Here is a 20,142-nt window from a genome sequence, read left to right on the forward strand (position 1 = left end):
AGCTACAAGAATTATGTATTTCAGAGGCAACATTTCCTTAATGTCTTCTTATGCCACGTTATCTCATATAGTCAGAGACGTATTTAATCAATATTATAAGGAGAAATTTTAAACAAGTTAAGATTTGAAGAGTGCTTTTACCTGTTCTGTAAATGGTTTTTGTTTTAATCTTTTTCTTCTGGCCCAAACCCAGTAATTTATTAAGAAGAAACATAGACCATGACTTTGATCCATTGAGTCTGTCTGACTGGTTTTCTAATGTGTGAGCTACTTGGTGTCCACAAAGACACTTCCTGTGCCCTCCCCCCCACCACTTCCTTACACCTGGGCTCCTTGCACCTGTGCAAATAGCACTGCTTCGTGGAAATCAAAAGAAATGAGAAACCCCTGCAATTGTGGGGGTTTTTTTAAATAAAGTCACTCGATGTCCAGTTGATTGCATTCTACATTTAGCAAAGTACTTTTTATCTTGAATTAGTTTTAAGACTCTCAACCAAGTTCTTTTAACACATAGTGAATTCTTTGGAATAGGAATATTTATTTTTCTTGAATGGGCTGTTTATTAATGAGCACAACTTAGTTAAAAGCTTATTTTCTTACATGCACTGTCTCCTGTGAAATTTAATTGCTATTAAACAGGAGGAAGGGGAGAAACATGTCCACAACCTGTATGTTCTCTTGTCCCTGAGAAATAACACTTCCATTGTTAGTTCCACACCAGTACATTATCAAGAATTATGGTCAAATTCCAAATGCCTGGATGCTGGGTGCTTTTATTTGAGAAAAAATGTCGAGGCTGTCTCTTTCCCTTTAGAGAAAATGATAATTACAGCGTCTTACCTAAGTCCTCAGCATCTCCTCACTTAGGGTTTCAGGAAATACATAGAGACCACCTCTTAAACATAAAAATGAACAGGATTTAGGTTATTCCATCTTTTCATCTACAGTAGGAGACAGCTATTAATAGGGCCGGCCCCTGTTTGAAACGAAGGCATCTGGGGCTCCTACTGAGCACACTGCACGTTCATGTTTTCTTTCTGTTTTCTTCCCTCTTTCTCGGTGCAAAGCTGTGCTGCCCCAGCCAGCTGTGTGCTGCGAGAACGAGGCTGCTGAGATCCTCAAGTACCTGTGAGGCGCCTGTGACTCGCAAGCATTTTATAAGATCCAAGCAACGTCTCAGCGGGTGGAGGACCTTCCCAAGGCACAGCACCCGAAGGTCATGTCTCCCAGGAGCTGCCTGCCCCCAGGGCGCCCCCACTGCTGGAAGAGCTCAGTCAATGCGTGTTGGTGACATGAAAAATGTGGTTGAGACTCATCTGTGGCAGAAGTCAACAGAATGTATTTATGTGCCGTCTCTGCCCTCTTTAAATGAAAGCATACATATTTGCAAAACCCTGAAAGGCAATGATCTGTTTTCACTTGTGTCTTAGCTAAAACAAACCTGAATCATTTCAGCAGGTGAGCTTATTCTCAGGAAAATTAGAGCACGCTGTTTGAAATGGAACAATTGTGAAAAATAGCTCCCTCTGAGATGGCAAAGGCCCCATCACCTCTGGGTGCCGCTCACCTGTCTCTTGGCTCCAGCCTTCATCCCCACATCTGGGCAAGGCCACTGCCAAGTAGCTTTGTGAGCTCCAAAACACACAGGCTTACCTGTTCTTAGCCACACCTGCCACTGTCACGGTCCTCAGGTTGGGAGGTCTGAGGACCCCGCCTGGATTTCTGGTGAGGTCTGGGGCTCCCCACGGGCCATCCGGCCCCTACAGCATCTTGTGTGCCCTACCTGGCTTTGAGTCCAGCTTTGGCTTTTGGCTAATCTCTGTTTTTAATTCTTTTATCGGCGTGAAGATTTAAAAAAATTGTATGTGTAACATTGGGCAAATTATTTAAAGTTGATAAATTTCCATTAAAAAAATCACAGATTGATTCCTTCCACTGCCCATCAAGGTCACCGTAGTTCCTGCAAAACTTGGGTCAAGATTTATCTTCAAGATAGCAGAGCAGCCCTTTTTAAAAGAACTGAGACTTAACCCACAGTGGTGCTGACAGCCCTATGTGACAATAATATAAAAGTGAGTGCAGTTTCCACAGCCAGCCTTGCCGAGTTAGCTCCACTGACACAACCCACCTGGTGATCCGCAGCCACAGAGGGGTACAATGCTGATTAGCTGGGCAAAGCTAGCCTTTAAACAGAGCCAGCTGAGATGCAGACTTCAAGGCGGAAAGTTTCATTAGCTTCTCAAGGAATGCAGCATCCTGAGTTGATGAATTTCTTTTTCCTCTCTTACTGGTAAAGGAGCATGTTGATGAGGGCCCCCCAGCTTCTGCTGAACCTCAACCCTATTTTCCCCCTGCTCAAACTGGAAGAGGGATTGGACCAGTGCTCTCTTTATCTCCACAAATGTCCCTGGGTGAACAATGCCACATAGCCCCGCTCACGTGCACACCACGCCCAGAGGGCCACGTACTACCATAGCCTATGCTCTGCCAGCCACAGCTCTGCGCATTTCTTTCTTTCTTTTTGTTAATGCATTGTCTATGCTCTGAATCAAGGAGAACACCCCTTGGGGCAGGTGATAGTCTGGGGACCAAAGGCCTCTGACAATCCTGTTTGTCCTGGAGCACAGACGCTTCCTCAGGGTCACCTTGAGCTTCACCTTGGTGTCTGGTGTTTCGTCTGGCCTGATGGAGGCCTGGACGGGACTAGTGGCCGGTCAGGAAGTGGCAGGACACTGATGACTTGTCCAAGGAAAACACACGGAGCCAGCACGCCCAGATCGTAGGCTTCCCTGGGGTCTGGTGAGCTCCGAAGTGTGTGTCAAGCTGTAAAAGAGCAGGAGGGAGATGAAGGGCCTGGGGCCACCATGGGAACTGCGGGAGCACACATGGCCATGAGGTGATCTCTATGGCCTGCGGAGAGGATTCCTGTGCCTTAGGCATTTTCAGAGAAATACACAAGCTTCCTCTGGGCCATGAGGTCACTCATTCATTCAACAAACATTTATTCAAATAACAATAGTCCAATTGAGTGCAGTATAGTCCAATTGAATGTAGATGAAATTGTGTGGCACCATTTAAATCAGGAAGGATTCCCTCCCATTTCCAGATAGTGGACATTCCTGATACTTGTCACTTCCAAAAGAATGGTACAATGTGATGAATGTGGAGGCAAATTAGTCAATGAATTCACAAAAGGAAAACATTGCTACTCAGACTTTAAGGGTTGAACTAGGCACACGTGCACCCCCTTCAAAGATCAATGATTCACATGTTGTTCTGTGTCAGACGGCCGATATTGATGTAGAGAACTTCCAAATTATCTAGGCTTTTGAAACAGACGATGGCTAAAATGTTCAGAGGTGCACGTGACGCTTCTGGCAGGGATGAGAACCGGGTGGTGTTATCCCTCAAGCTTTCATTCCCTGACCGTAAAGTGGCCTGAGGCAGCCTTCTGTTTTCTGCTGCTCTGAAGAATGTGTCTTTAAATTTGTCTGGCTTCTTTTTTTCTCCTTTAAGTTTTTGAGAGTGGATCAAGATAAAGACAAGGATTGTAGCTTGGACTGTGCGGGTTCGCCCCAGAAACCTCTCTGCGCATCTGACGGAAGGACCTTCCTTTCCCGTTGTGAATTTCAACGTGCCAAGTGCAAAGACCCCCAGCTAGAGATTGCATATCGAGGAAACTGCAAAGGTAAGCTGCTGTTTGATCATTCATCCAAAGATGGGTACATCCATCATCAAAATGAATGCAAACATATTTTCATACTTGATAACTTTTTACATTTACCAACTCGGGTTTATGTTGACTTTTTTTTTTTACAGCACGTAAGGAAGAAGAGTAATTTCTATGAATTTTAAGAGCAGTCTTTTTTTACTTGTCTAATATTCTTTTCTTAGAATGCCTTATTCCACCATGAAAGAAATTTATCCAAATATTTCAGTTTTTTCCCCCAAAGTCTTCTAAAATTATTCTCAATAAGATTTCTTTCTTTCTCATTTTTCTTTTTAGCAAGTGGGATGTGTACAATAGCACGTGTGCAGTTTTCAGCGATTTTTTGGTGTTGATTTTATACTCTCAATTTTCCCAATTTAAGAATTAGATTCAGAGTTAAGAGTCTAATGCTTAGAGCCGAAGATTGAAATGCTTCCTACATCAATGAAGGGTTTGATTCAGCAAAAGATGCTGATGTTTCAGAGTTATTTTCAGAAAGAGATTTACCTTGTTTGTCATAGTATCTAGGAAAAAAGACCACAAGACTAAAGATGCCTTTGAGATGAAGTTCTGCATCATCTGGCAGTTAGCTTCAGCAGTCCTCTTAAATGAAACAAAACAGTGACCACACTGCAAACCAGCGCTGAGTGCAGTGTCTAGGTCCCTGATTACCCAGGTGTGGAATAAGCTTGCTCTTCCTTTCATAATGCAATATAATACCAGGTAAACAGATTTCAGTTACTTTTGCAGACGACAAAGGCAGAATTTTGCCATGTTCTTTAGGCCTGAGAGTTCTTCCTACTGACATTATGAGGACATTCCTATATACAGTCACAAGGATATTTTGCTCCATGACAGACTGCATGTCCAACAGTAGTCCCATAACGTTGTAATGGAGCAGATGTAGAAACCTGTTGGATGGCGCTTGATATTGGCATTGAGATCAAGTAGGGGAAATGACTGATGTTCAGTAATGATGCTGGGACATTCTGTTTTCCATATGAAAAGATAAGTATATAAATGAAGATGTATATATCATCTAAGTGTGTGTAAGTACACTCTATGATGTTCACACAATGATGAACTTGCCTAAAGGTGTGTATTAGTTTGTTCTCACACTGCTAATAAAGACATACCCAAGACCGGTACATTTATAAGGAAAGGTGTTTAATTGACTCATAGTTCTGCACAGCTGGGGAGGCCTCAGGAAGTTTACAATCATGGCAGAAGGGGAAGCAAACACATCCTTCTTCACATGATGGCAGGAAGGACAAGTGCCAAGCAAAAGGGAAAAAAGCCCACTATAAAACCATCAGATGTCATGAGAACTCACTATGACGAGAATAACATAAGAGAAGCCACCCCCGTGATTAAATTACCTCCCACCAGGTCCCTCCCATGACACGTGGGGAACTACAATTCAAGGTGAGATTTGGGTGGGGACACAGCCAAACCATATCAGGGTGATTTCTCAGAGTGCGTCCCTGTCATTAAGAAACATGTGACTTTACCCAGATTTAGAGCTCTGAAAACAAGGAACAGCATACACTCCCTCTGGAGCCTTGGTCTTTGCCCGGTGGCAAACTCAACCCCTATGCATTTATCTGCCAGCAGTGTGCACAGACTCCGGATTTAAAGGCCAGACTCCTGTCCACATGCACCTGTGGCTTTGCCCATGACAAATGGCTATTCATTATCAAGGGTTTTTTTTTTTCTGAAATTACAGTTTGTTCAAAGTCAGAGTATTTCAGGATGCAGCATTTAAAGGCTACACAAATGCCAGGTATGGGGCACAGTAAGTAGGCAGGTAGATTCTCTAGTAAGTGTCCCTGGGAAGATGATTGTATTATACTTCTGAGGACACAAGAGAGAATGGTGCTGTGGAGCTTAAAGTCCCGTTCTGGTTTGTCGGTCAGATGCTGTTTCTAAAGTGTTTATCACGTGATGGTGTTATTCTCCCCTCATGCTGGGGGAGTCATGAAGACCCCAGGACAGAAGCCCACTCAGAGGGTCCTCTGAGGACCGACAGGAGGGCCGTAGGTAGAGCCGGGCTGGCAGGGCTGAGTGCTGGATCCCGGAGTTTGCACTCTCCTGTGGGAAATGGAAAGACACAGGAAGTCATGGGCAGAACAGGGATGGATGCAAATTGCCGTTCTGCACGGCGCATGCTTCCCTGAGCTCACCAGGCTGCCCCATCCCAGCACCCGCCTTGTGCCTTTGTCCAGGGGTGCCAGACCCCAGCGTCACCAGCACGATTGCAGTGAGTCTTGCTGTGCTGAAGCCCTGGCGTGCTTTAGAAAGGACCACAAATGGAGGGGTGAGCTACTTTCAAAGGGAAAATGGAACTTTAATTCACTGATTAACCTCAATATGCTACTGAGATTGCAAGGAACAAAATGCAGTAAAAAATTATTTGATTCATACTTTAAATAAATGAAGTGCAGTGGCAGTATCGTAGCTGAATCCCAAACACAAAGTTTAAAGATGCTGACATGAACTTAGTGGGACAGGTTTGGCAAGCACCACAGCTTGTGGCCTGGAATGCTCGCTGCCAGCTTGTGGAACCCACCCCAGACCTCAGGATCCATTTCAGAGAGCTGGGCTCTGGACACTCATCTGTTTGAAACAGCTCTGGGGGACTCTGGAAAACCACTTTCTATGGCCTGAGGGAGTGCCAGCCCCTTCTAGAAACAGCTAACATCTGCTGATGATGCCACACATTGACCCTCCAGTGTACCCGCACGCTGAGGAGCTGACTCCATCTAACTTTAGCCCAAATAGAAAACAACAACACTTGGAAAATGTGTGGAAGTGAAAGATCTACATATATACAAATTTCACTGTAGTAGAAAAAATAGTTTAAAGTTATTTAAAACACAGATGTGAAATATCTTTCTATAAAACGTCCATAAAAGTAAAGACAACATGATTAAAATTGAAAGCATTTGACATTCTTTCACTGAATTATATACTTGTATGCACTATTTACATTAAAACACACATTGAAACTTTGACTATAGTAGCAGCAATAGCTGCTCCAGCTTTCTTTGTGGTGGTAGGGAAAATAGAATATACCATTTAAAATAAATGATGTTTTGTAAATGACTGATTTATTTTTTTCCCTAAGCATCCATTCTTATCTCAAAGAAAAGGAAAATAATTTGTTGAATCTAACGTACCTGAAGTTCTATAGTTCTATATCACTATTCTGTCCTTATAGGTTTTTTTTTCTTAGCAGACATTTAGGTTTCAGTAAACTGTACATTATTTTAATTTTAATTCCCTTGGTGAAAATTTGGATGAAATATCTTAGAGTCATTCAGTGGGAGACACACACACACAAATACACCAACACAAATACACACACACACACATACACACACACACACAGACACTCACATAAACACACACAAACTCTTAGTTTATTCAAGTGGACAACTGATATTTACTAAGCAGCTTGGTTCTATGTGATTCTAAAACTTTATGATCAATTTGCTTCAACCTGATTCTTTCAATAAGTCGTGACATTTACTTGATATTAATACATTCGGTAAATTGGCGTTTTCTTCTTACTGAATGATTCCTTGAAGAGCGCTGAGGCTGCGAGTGAGTCCATGCTGTTCTCCATCAGATAACCTCTCAGGGAGCTCGTCTCTTCATTTGATTCCGTTCAGCCCTGGGTGCCCCAGAACTCAGGGACTGTGTAAGAATCTTTATCCCTGGCAGCATCCTCCAGATGGGAACTGACTGGCCTGCTTCTAGCACTGGAAACGGTTTCACATGAGATTTTCAACAGGATCCCAGATGCTCCCAACACCCGGCCTGTCTTCAGACTCTCCTATGAGGTGGACGGCTAGGGCCCTCGGGGGTGGCAGGACACCTCCCTCCACACAAGGGCCAGCCATGGGGCACACAGCGGGGTGCACAGGGGGCCCTCATGGGACTTCTCCAGAGCCCGGTGGTGCCTACTTTGTGGGGTCATAAGCACAGGACCCCAAAGTGCTGACCCCACCCAGCTTCCCTAGCCTGCCCCAACGCTGCAAATTTGTTTATTCTGCATCTGAGAAAGAACAAGTCAGTCTGTTTCTTTGGAGACCAGCTACTTCTTTAAGAAGCATCTTTCAGACTCAAGGACACACATCGCCCACCAAGAACAGTGTGTCTTGTTCCACACACTGAATGAATGTCTCCTTCCACTGCCGATACTCTACTGCTGGAAGTCTTGCTTCGTTGGCTAGGAAGGACAGTGGTGCCTTGGACAGCTGTCTGGGGATAACGTGATTTCCAGCATGCTTCACCCGGGAAACCGCACGGCCATGGGTTATGGAAAGTCGGCATGGAGCCGGGTACATGGCTTGAAGGAAGCATGTTCTTCTTTCCTTTGTGTCTGACCGACGTGTGTGAGACTCACACTAGAGAAAGACTCAGATGTGATTTGATGCCTTGGCTGTAGTTATAAATCTCAGCTATCTGTGCTGAGAAAGGAGAAACAATTTAAGAATAAATTTAAATATCAGATGATGTACTCTTCAGAGAAGTTTTTACAAGTGATCGCCTATGAAGTCTTAGCTTGTGGAAACAAGCGCTGTAGAAGTGGGGAGGTCACAGCACCTCATTAAACTTGGAATTTCATCTTCCCTTTTCTTGCCGTGTTCCCTTAGATAACTCCAGTCGGATATGCCATTGAAAGGCCGCGAAGAAGCTTCCGCTTTAGCCGTAGCCTTTGAGGACGAGCATGTGAGGGATTTCTTAGACAAAGGAGGGACGATGGTTGGTCCATCTCTCTGGGTGGAAGCTCGACACCTGTGACCCTCTCTGGATTGTGGGCTTTTCAGGTGTCTCCCCAGCATGTGACTTCGGATCTTTGCCATACCCAGCTGCAGGGTCACAGTGACATTCTCTTTGGACAGGAAGAACAAATGTCAATTAAACACAGATGTTCTTTTTGGTAATATCCTTGTTAGTTTATTTGTGCCTGCATCTAAGCTAATTTTTCTGGATGATTATTTCAATAGGAATTCTCATTTATGTTACTGAAGAAGTTTTATACCATAAATTATGACACACAAACAAATATAAGGGAGAAGTAGGCAAAAATAAAATGGACCTAACCAAAGTAGGTCTCACTTAAATCTAAAGGATTCTGTTGGAAAGAACGCACAGACACCTGGAGTCTTCAGAATCTCGTGTGTGTGGTGCTGCAGCTGCCAAGGCAGCAAACATGACAATCAGTCTGCGGAGAGATTGTTCACCGTGCATTACAGATCTTGAAATAACTGGGTGTCATGCTCCTCTGATAGTCTAGATTTGGATGTGGGGCTGGGCTCGGAGAGGCTCCGTCCGCTTTCCGCCCACGTGTTGCCTCCAGTTAAGTCTGTTCCCTGCTGGGGGCTGCCTTTGAAAAGGGGCTCCTGCCTCCCGTCTGCAGTTGGAGTTTTCCTAAAGAAGCAGCCTCGCACCTGCATCCTGGCTCGTGGCGGAAGACGGGCCTTGCCCTGAGCGGCCGGCTCCTTCCTAGGCCTCGCCCTGAGGGGCCAGCTCCTTCCTCTAGGCTGTCACACTGTTAGTCACTTACACACTCATCCCAGCATCCAGCCTGTCCCAGTGCTGCAAACGCAGCAGTAGGGGCTCCCGGGGAGCAGGAGCAAAACACACTGAGCCCAGGACGGGTGAGAACAGACACGGGGCTTGGTGTCTACTCAGCAAATTGTGCTTCTGTTTCCCTCTAAGAGTATAAATATTGCACATTCCACAACAAAATCCAGGTTGAGAATTTTCTTCCCTGAAGGTAAAAGAGGGAGCACAGGATTGTCCCTTTAGATCATTCGTGTAATACAAATAAACCTCCAGGTTTTCTCTACGTGATTCCTGGAGTGGGCGCTGGCTAGTGTAGCACAGTGTCGCCTCGGCACATAAGAGGCTGCGGCTGTCTTTAGCATTTTGGGGGCATTTTTACATTTTTGGTGGGTGATAGTTCTATAGGCCTGTCTCTTTTGGATGTACTATTTGGAAACAATTCAAATAGTTTAGTCCATGTTTGATTAAATTCGATTTAAATGTTTTGCACACTTCACACAGTGATCTAGCCATTGACCTTGAATAGAACTGCGGTAGTTTACACTGATGCATTTTTCTCATATTTTCATAGAAATTTGTGGAGTTTGTGTTTTCAGAACTCTGCACACACATTAATATTTTTCTTTTGATCTGAGACTTTTAGGGCTGTCTTTCTTTTCAACAAAATCTCTGGCATTCCATAGAAAAGCCAAAAAAAAAAAAAAAAAAAAAAAAGCCAAATGCCAGGAGAACTTGGAACTATTTTGAGATTTCTGGAAACAGATATTGGACAAAAGCAGCTTCTTTGGAGATCTGAGGACCAAGAGCTTCTGAACGGGCGAGTCTGAGTGAAGGGAACATGGTGACAAAGGCTCTAACATCCACCCATCGCTCTGTGCATCCATCTCTGAGGCTGCAGAATGACCTCAACAGCCCTCAGCAAAGCGGCTGGGACTCAGCCAGCATCTGGCACACATGAGGCCCACGGTGCAGGAAGTCCACAGGTATCACAATCAGATTCGAATCTCCACAAGATGAATGCACATGCTGTTATTATTAAGATTATTAGGTGGGCAGATCATGAGGTCAGGAGACCAGCCTGGCCAACATAGTGAAACCCCGTCTCTACTAAAAATACAACAACAAAAAAATAGCCGGTAGTAGTGGCAGGTGCCTGTAATTCCAGCTACTCAGGAGGCTGAGGCAGGGGAATCCCTTGAACCCGGGAGGTGGAGGTTGCAGTGAACCCAGATCGTGCCATTGCACTCCAGCCTGGCGACAACACTGAAACTCCGTCTGAAAAAAAAAAGGTTACTGCCACGATGAGGTTTAGAGACTGTTCTTTCCGTTGGTGAACCCCTGGAGTGATACACGCAAAAGTTTACTCCCATGGCCAAGTGATGGTTGTAACAGGAATCTAACTGTTGGTTTTGGGGCCGCTCATCCAAGTTCGCTGTGCCATGACAAGGCGTTTCGTGTCAGCCCTTCCCGGAAAAAGCTCCTTTCTTCAAGGTTGCCCCAGACAGTCAGCTGTGAGGCCTCGCTCTGAGGCCTGTCTGCGGCTGTCTCTCCGGCATTCTCTGCAGCTTTTGCAGAGCTGGGGTGGGGTGGGGACCACTCTGCCCCTGTGGCCGGCGGTGCCGTGGCTTGGCTGTGAGGCCCAGCAGGGGTTTGGGGTGGCACCTTCCCAGGCCTTCTCAAGCCGCCTCACGCCTGCTCCTGATGCTTCCAGAGAGGAACAGCGGGCAGCAGTGTCTCCGGGAGGAAAGCCAGGCGGCTTCACGTCTGATGTGGGTCGAGGTGCAGCTCCTTCCACTTCCCAGCGTGGACCTGAGGGGCTGCCCTGCCGGGGGAGCAGCTTTGCCATCCTTTGAATCAGCAGCGACAGCTCTCGGGCTCCGAGGCCAGGCGCTGCCTAAGAAGCCGGAGCCATGGGTGTCTCACACTCCAGAGGAACCAGGCCTCCCCGTGGGGCTCCGTCCACGTGCTCTGCTCCTTCTGTTGCAGTTTTCCTGAAAGCACAGCAGTGGCCCCTGCGGCCCGCAGCTTCTTCTCAGCACCTGTAGGGAGGAGGACCCTGCCTTTTCCTCAGCTGGGGCTGGGCAGACTCTGACGGGTGAGGCGCTGGCAGCACGTGGGAACCGCCTGTGGGGGTGAAATGCAGGGGCCTGGGCGGTGGAGGGGCCTGGGCGGTGGAGGGGCCTGGGCAGTGGAGGGCGGGCTCTGCAGGTGTCCCGATGCCCAGCCCAGCTCCAGACTCTCAGGGCTACAAGCTGAGGGCGCCGGAGCGCGAGCCTGGGCCAGGGGGCTCTGTCCTCGCGTCTCTAGAACGAGGAGCCAGTTCAGAGAAACCCAAAGAATTCTTTCTCTCTGGAGGTTTTCCCATCACATGAGTGTTTCCGTCGAGCTCTTCCTCGTACTCAGTGGCCTAGAAACAGGCCAGAGAGCTCCACACCTGCCCGTTCCTCGGAATTCCACAGCCTCGCCTTGGAGGAAGCGGGAGTCGCGATGTCCCCATGAGGCTCCTTCACCCCCGCACAAGCGCCCGGGGCCGGAGTGTCGCCTGGCTCCTATCGGGCAGCATCGATCTGTTCATTTTCCTCAGAGAACGGGCATTTCCACGAAGGAAATCTGTGCGGGGGTGTGAGTGTGAAAGTGTGAATGTGTGAGAGGGCGTTTCTGTTGCATGTGTATATGCCTGTGTGTGTGCGTGAGTGTGAATGTGTGTTCATGTGCATTGTGTGCATGTGTGATTGTGTATGCTTGTGTGAATGTGTGCATGAGTGTGCATGTGTGACTGTGTGAATGTGACTGTGTATTCATGTGCCTGTGAGTGTACATATGTGTGTGTGCATGTGAATGTGTGTAAATGTGCATGTGTGGATGTGTGAGAGCGTGTGTATGCTTGTGTGAGTGTGCATGTATGTGACAGTGTGCATGTGTGTGAATGTGTTCGTGTGTGTGCATGTATGACTGTATGTGAGTGTGCATGTGTGAGTGTATGCTTGTGTGGGTGTGTATGTATGGAGAGTGTGCATGTGTGTGAATGTGTGTGAATGTGTATGAGCATGCATGTATGTTATGCTTGTGTGTGTGCATGTGTGTGTTCATGTGCGTGTGTGCATGTGTGAAAGCATGTATATGCTTGTGTGTGAATGCATGTTTATGTGCATGCATGAGTGTGCATGCGTGTGTGTGTGTCTCCTTGTGTATGTGTTCATGTGTCTGGGCATGCGTGTGTGTGTGCGTGCATGTGTGAGTGAGCATGATTGTGCGTGTGTATGCGTGCATGTGTGTATCCGTGCACTGTGTGTATGCATGCGTGTGTGCATGTGTGTGTATGTGTGCATGTGTGAGTATGCGTGCATGTGAACATGTGTGTGTATGTGTGCATGTGTGAGCATGCATGTGTGTGCGCGCATGTGTGAACATGCATGTGTGAACGCATGTGTATGCATGCATGTGTATGCGTGCATGTGTGAGCATGCGTGTGTGTATGTGTGCATGTGAGTGTGCATGCATGTGTGAGTGAGTGTGTATACGTGCATGTTTGTGTGTTCGTGTGTGTGTGCATGTGTGAGTGAGCATGAGTGTCCGTGATTCTTTCTGTGCCCTGGGCTCCTGGGCCAGATGCTTATCCCTGGCTCCACCCTTTCCAGGTTGGATTTCCTTCTTCCCGCAGACACAGTTATCAGAAGCAACTTCAATCGGATTTGTGCTTGTGTCTTGCAGAAACTCTACCCAGAGTATGTTTACCTTAACTCGCTTATGGTATTTTAACACGTCTGATGTTTGGGAGTGCCCTTCCTCACAGGCTGGGGTAGACATAACAAGAGATTCAGGGCCTTCGGTCTCGTGTGCAGCCGTGATCAGAAACACAGCTGGACGTTCCTAGAACATCACACATCCAAAGGACCTTTCCTCGGTTTGCTTTAGTGGCACCACCAAACCCAAGGCACCGGCTCATCAGCAGAGCAGGGGCCTCTCCGCACAGCCTAGGGAGCTTCTGCCCTCTGGAAGGTTCTAGTCAGCCTTCCTGCAAAGGATTTAGTGACCATTTACACAATCATCCATTTCGATCTGTTGAAAATCACTGATATTAATTTTCATAGATATGGGCATGATCTGCGGTTTCTTGTATAAATATTATAAAGGCTGTCTGAATACTGTAATATAGTCTTGCAATGGTTTGCAGTTTCTCTTAACTTTCTCTTTATAATTTGGCAATCTCAGTTACATATTTAGGGATTTCCTATTATAATTTTGTTTCTGCCTTTATGCATTTAAAAAGAGAATACTTACGTAAAACGAAAATGTCGTTCCTGTCTCCCTTAGCTCTGAAATGGTGTCGTTCTGGTCATGGTTGAGGGAAGGTTGGACAGATGCACTAGTCTGTTGCTGTGGGGATGAAAATGTCGTTCCTGTCTCCCTTAGCTCTGAAATGGTGTCGTTCTGGTCATGGTTGAGGGAAGGTTGGACGGATGCGCTAGTCTGCTGCTGTGGGGATGAAAATGTTGTTCCTGTCTCCCTTAGCTCTGAAATAGTGTCGTTCTGGTCATGGTTGAGGGAAGGTTGGACGGATGCACTAGTCTGTTGCTGTGGGGATGCATCATGCTGCTTTTGCTGGCCAAGGGCTGCAGACCACTGGGGTTGGGGGCGCTTATCACAGCACTTCCATCTATATTAGGATATTAGGATGGAAAAGAATACTTCAGTTCTGCTGGAGAGTGTTGCAGCATGGCATTCTTAGTTTTTCTGACTCTGGCCTTCAAAATTACGGGTGGGTAAAATACTACAACTTTTAAAACACAGTGTCTGCCTTCATTTGATGCCAAAATCAATAAAAGCCATGCCACTCTGAGGGCTATCATTGCCGTGGCCACTACAAAGACACCATATGTGTCCTCTGCCTGGCTGCCATTTGCTCGTTCAGCCCGTGGCGTTCCCACACCAGCCCTGTCCTGGCCAGCCCTGCACTGGGTCATGGGGAGATGGCAGTGCAAGCTGAACCTGAACTTGAAGAGTTTACATGGCCGTGGCCATAATCATAGCCATTCAGTGACCTTGCGAGATCCAGAGTCAGAGCATCTGTTGACCAGAAACATATCCAGCTAGCTGCTCCTTCCATATCGATAAATGAGACACCACAGTTATTACCTGTGTCCCAAAGTGCTCTGCCTATTGCAGTAGGAAGCTGAGCGGCATCAAAGTCTTGAGACACCATCTCTGGTGTAAACCAAAGCATCTTGGAAGACCAACAGGAAGAGTTACTTTGATTCACTTTTGCCTAGCTTAGTGTGTTTATGTTATTCGATTCTGTTACAGACAGGAGTCCCTGAGAGAGGAACTCTCTGGGCTTAGGACTACCAAATTCATCATCACCTGTGAAGATCACTGTTTCATGGCCCTGTTTTGAAAAGTTTTCTCAAAGATCCCTTTTAACTGTTCCTTTTAATTGTTGCTCTCCAGAATTCTCTGTAAAATGTTCAGCAAAGCAGTCTCTGCTGATTCTTGCCTAATCCTGTTTTGAGAGATTCTAGCAAAGTACGGAATTATTTGCTTTCCGTTTAAAAGAAAACACTCATCATAAGTAACCATTATAAAACACTGTTTTCATTTCTACTTTGTAGTGAGCATCACATTTTAATGGTTTCCGTGACATATATTTTTTTTTCTTTTGAGACAGAGCCTTGCTCTGTCACCCAGGCTGGAGTATGGTGGCACGATCTCGGCTCACTGCAACCTCCACCTCCCAGGTTCAGGTGATTCTCCTGCCTCAGCCTCCTGAGTAGCTGGGATTACAGGTGCCCACCACCAAACCTGGCTAATTTTTGTATTTTTAGTAGAGATGGAGTTTCACCATGTTGGCCAGGCTGGTCTTGAACTCCTGACCTCAGGTGATGCACCCACCTTGGCCTCCCAAAGTGCTGGGATTACAGACGTGAGCCACTGTGCCAGGTCTCCATGACATATCTTGATATGTAAACAAGCTTGTAATCTGATTGGAGCCTATTTTGTTTTGTAACTAAGAGAGATGAAATACCATCCAACAGGTAGAAATAAATTGCATGCACAATTAACTATCAAATTCATCAAAATATTTCTGTTAGGGCTCGGCGTGGGGGCTCATGCCTGTAATCCCAGCATTCTGGGAGGCGGGAGGATTGCTTGACACCAGACGTTCAAAACAAGCCTGGGCAACAAATCAATACCCCATCTCTACAAAAATTAAAAAATTTGCCAGTCATGGTGGTGCCTGTCTTCCCAGCTACTGGGCAGGCTGAGGTGAGAGGATTCCTTCAGCTCAGGAGGTTGAGGCTGCAGTGAGCCGTGATGGCACCACTGCCCTCCAGCCTGGCTGACAGAGACCCTGTCTCTAAAGCAAAACAAAACCTGTTGTTAGTGATGCCTTGCTAAGCAATGATGAGTTCTTTCTTTATAAAGTCCCGGCTCTGCAGGTAAGAGCAAACATTTTCTAAAAATAGATGACAAAATTCACATCAGAAAGTTTTTATTTGGTCTAGTAAAAAGTGACTAAATTCTTCAATTAGAAGAAGATTAACAATTTTATTTAAAGTGTTAATATTATAATTTCCAGCTAAGATGTTTTTCTTTGAGGTAGATATTGATTATAGTAATATAATACTATGAGCCAAAGTACTATGAAACCATTTCATCCCAGTCAGATGGTTACAACAGTGTAACAAAGACAAAATAAATTCTGGGTGGATAAACACTTGTCTCTGTTGGCTGGACATACAACGGTTTAGCACTGTGGCAGACAGCAGGCACTCCCTCCGAAAGTTACATGCAGGACTGCCATGTGAACCATCATTTCTACTCCATCATTTCTACTTTTTACCCAAAAGACTTGAAAACAGGCGTTCAAACAAAAATTTACATCTGCATGTTTATAACAGCATTATTTACAATAGCCAAAAGATCCTAAGTGTTCATCCATGAGTGAATGAATAAACAAAATATGGTCCATCTGTTCAATAGAATATTATTCAGCCATAAAAAGGAACATAGCTCTGAAACATGCTGTAACATACATAAACCTTGACAACATCACGCTAAGTGAAGGAAGCCAGACACAGAAGGATACCTCGTGTATGATTACATTGATGCACCATCTCTGGTGTAGACCTACGTGAACATACATACATGAACCGTGAAAACATCAGGCTAAGTGGAGGAAGCCAGGCACAGAAGGATACCTCATGTGTGATTGCATTGATAGGAAATGCCCAGAATAGGCAAATTTGTAGAGACAGGAGGTAGACGGATAGTTCTAGGGGTTGAGGTGAGGGGGAAATGGGGAATGGCAGCTTAACGGGCATTCTTTTGGGAATGAGGAGAATGTTCTGGAACTAGGCCGAGGTGGCAGTTGCCCAACACTATGAATGTGCTACGTGCCACTGAATTGTTCACTTTAAAATGGATAAGATGGTAAATTTTATATTATTTGTAGTTGTACAGTAATTCTTTTTTTTTGTGGCAGAGTCTTGCTCTGTCACCCAGGCTGGAGTGCAGTGGTGCGATCTCGGCTCACTGCAATCTCTGCCTCCCAGGTTCAAGTGATTCTCCTTCCTCAGCCTCCAGAGTAGCTGGGAACACAGGCGCCTGCCACCATGCCTGGCTAATTTTTTTTTTATTATTATTTTTATTTTTAGTAGAGACGGGGTTTCACCATGTTAGCCAGGATGGTCTTGATCTCCTGACCTCGTGATGCGCCCACCTCAGCCTCCCAAAGTGCTGGGATTACAGGCATCAACCTCCGCACCTGGCCATCATACAGTAATTTAAAAAATTATGTTGCTTATGTTCTGGGGATTTAATAATCAAACAGTTAAACATAAAGTGTTCAGAGTGGAATCTCAACAAGGCTGTTAAACAGTTAGGGTTCTGCTTAATTTTTAACTCAACCAAAGAATCATACAGAGTAAAAATATATTAAGGAGAGACATTTATCATCATCTGTAAATAAGATTTCCAGGGGACAGTGTTGAAGCATCCTATTCCATTCTTTCAAAGCGATTAAAAAGTTGGAAAGTTGGAAATAGTATAATTTTGAGGGTGTGTTTAACATTTTGATTTTTATAAAGAGGGACATTTAATTCAGTCTAAGATGTGTCTGTATCAAGCATATAATGGCTTAGAGTGATATTGAGAACACACGGGGGCCATGACTATTTCTGAGTGCTCATTCTCTGGCAATTTTGTGCCTCTCGGTAGAATGGACCTTGTCAGATGCTGGTCAGGCACTTCTCTGTAGTAAAGATCTTGAACCTGATTTAACACGAGATATCCAGAATAAGGAATAGCAAATCTGTGGAATAAGCCGCAACCCTGTAGCAGTTTTACTTCATAAGATGACTGCAGGTTTATTTTGAGTGATGATTTATGCAGGCCTTGTAATTTCATGCTAAGTCTTAATTGTTTCCTATGACTAAATAGTTTGCCATAGGCTAGACGTAAACTTGGAATTTAATATTCTATTAAAACCAAGAGCTGCAGATTTCAGAACTATCTGACCAGTGGCAAATGTGAAGTCTTTAAAAGAAGTCCACGCCAAGAATGGAGCCCACAGGAGTTTGGAAAACTTAGCTTTCTTGGCATGTTCCATGATAGCTCAAATATTAGACCTAATTTATAGCTCCATCTGTACCTCGTGGAGACCTCGCAAGCTGGAACTCATATCACTTTTCCTTTTTAGACAGTCAAAACCACAGGTTATACTAAAAAACGAGGACAGAAGTCCAGCAAAGCAGTGATTTCTCCTCAGCTAAAACACAGACTGCATTAAAACCACATGTTGCTGAGTGCTGGCTGGCCAGGCCAGACTTTAGAATAAAGCTGAAGGCATGAAGCTGGGATGCATGGAGGAGCGTTTGCTCAGATGTGTAGGCCCGTAATGCTCCATGCAGCATGTGGCCGGTGGTTCTGCAAAAGCCAGAGAGGAGTCGCACAAAGGCCCTGGAGCATTGTTAGAGGCGGAGCCTGTAGGAGCCTGCTGTGACGGGTGGAGCCCAGGGCTGGTAATCGGATGGCATTTTGCCATAGCCAGCACTTTAACCACGAGGGAGTCAAAAAGTCACCATCTGAAGACGGAAGTGAACAACATTTGAAGAAGAGTCCTTGGAGTCGAGACGGCCTTTGTGCTCTCTCAAGATGCAGGCACTTGTGATTGAAATCTGGAAATAGTTTTTTAAAAAAGGAAAGCCATTTTTTCAAGTTTTAAAATTCAAATAAGCTATATGGTGTGATGGTCCCAAGAAGTAAAGCATGCATGTGTGTTCTGCTTCCGGGGAGGCGGCCCATGGCAGCCAACGTGACGTTGTCTCCTGTGGTGGGAGGCTGTTCTTAGGACAAGCCTTTTCCCCCTGGGGGCACTGAAAGATGGGCCTGGTTGATGCTGGGCTCACAGCTTTCACTCCCTGGGCTGAAAGGCTGAGAGGAGCTTCAGTAAGCAACCTACTTTGTGGTCCTCATGTGTCTTAACCTGGCCCTGATTGTGCAAGTTAGGGAGAAACAAGGCCTGCTCGTGGCACACACGGATCCTGCATTACTGCTTTTCATGTCTCTGTATTTCTGAATTAGTTTTTTTCCACAGTGAGCTTAGATATGCCTGGAAGTCTAAAGACTTTTCCAGTTTTTCTCGTCCTTAGGGTGTCTTCTTAAGTAGTAGCAGTGACGTTGCGCCTTCTGTGAAATCTGTGTTGTTGGGACGGTGGGATGTGGAGCCTCTGGGGCAGAGGATGAGGCCTTCTAAGAAGACCTGACCCTTTTATCCACCTGACAGTCAGATTTCCATGTGAAGGTGGAAGAGGCAGGACGGGAAACAGAGAAAAGGGACGAGCCACGCTCTCCTCTCAGGCTGGTCTCAGTGGGACGGTGCCCTGGGCTGCAGCTGTGGTTGGAAGTCCCACCACGTGCGTCCTAAGACCCCCGCCCCTCAGTCACTTCCCTTTGGTCTGTTTTTAATGGTGGCATCTAGCCCTGCCCACCCTCTGCATCTGGACTTGATCCTGGTGTGTTCAGGTGGTCGTCCTTGGATCTGAGGACAGCCTGCCTCCGTCCCACCAGGCAGCTGGCGTTTCCCCATTTTCAGGAAGCAGGGGCCACCTGTTTCCCCAGGGATAAGCTAGGAGGCCTTCCTGGGCCTCAGTGTTCTTCCTCACTCAATGTGGAGAATGGGCCTGCCCTTCCCACCCCTGGGCCTCGCATCAGATAGGACCAGGCCTGCATGTGACAGGCACCTGCCCTTCTTCTGAGGCTCCCTTTGCTGAGAGCTGAGCTGCCTGTGAAGCCCCTTCCAGCCTCCAGGTCCTCAGCACTCCTGCCTGACTCATGCCTTCACATCTTTCAGTGTTCCTATATCTGTTCTATCTTCTTCCCATTGCATAACCACACCTCTGCCCTGTTCTTCCCTACAGACGTGTCCAGGTGTGTGGCCGAAAGGAAGTATACCCAGGAGCAAGCCCGGAAGGAGTTTCAGCAAGTGTTCATTCCTGAGTGCAATGACGACGGCACCTACAGTCAGGTTACAGGCCTTGCTTGGGAGGTTCTGCACCTGTGCGATTAGGGAGGGAGATGTGGAGCGGGTGTGGGGAGAAGGCAGGTGGGGGGAGCCGAACAGAAGAAGCAGCGGGTTTGTTCTCTGGGGAAATCAGCCTTCTGCATTTTAGAAGTTAATTCGTAATGAGCCTACTTGGCATAAATAGACACATAAATGAAGGTGTGTGTTTATTTCTTAGTTGGTGCAGGCATTTATATCATTGCTGCTGTCATTCACACTTTCATTACTATGAATTTAGCCTGGAAGCTTCCTTAGTGAGGCCAATTAGACCGTGCTAACCTGGCTTGCAGCTTAG

At 46.1% G+C, this 20,142-nt stretch overlaps 1 protein-coding gene across 4 annotated transcripts in view; it reads left to right on the forward strand.

Moving 5' to 3' along the window:
- SMOC2 (SPARC related modular calcium binding 2) overlaps positions 1–20,142 on the forward strand; it is a 225,152-nt gene that overhangs the window by 66,032 nt on the left and 138,978 nt on the right. For all 4 annotated transcript variants that reach the window (XM_024357524.3, XM_024357523.3, XM_016956668.4 and 1 more), the window contains exons 2-3: positions 3,517–3,688; positions 19,705–19,811. In XM_024357524.3, the coding sequence (XP_024213292.1) occupies positions 3,517–3,688; positions 19,705–19,811 (279 nt within the window). The remainder of the gene's footprint in view (positions 1–3,516; positions 3,689–19,704; positions 19,812–20,142) is intronic.

Source organism: Pan troglodytes, chromosome 5 (genome assembly GCF_028858775.2).
Source record: "Pan troglodytes isolate AG18354 chromosome 5, NHGRI_mPanTro3-v2.0_pri, whole genome shotgun sequence".
NCBI lineage: Eukaryota > Metazoa > Chordata > Mammalia > Primates > Hominidae > Pan > Pan troglodytes.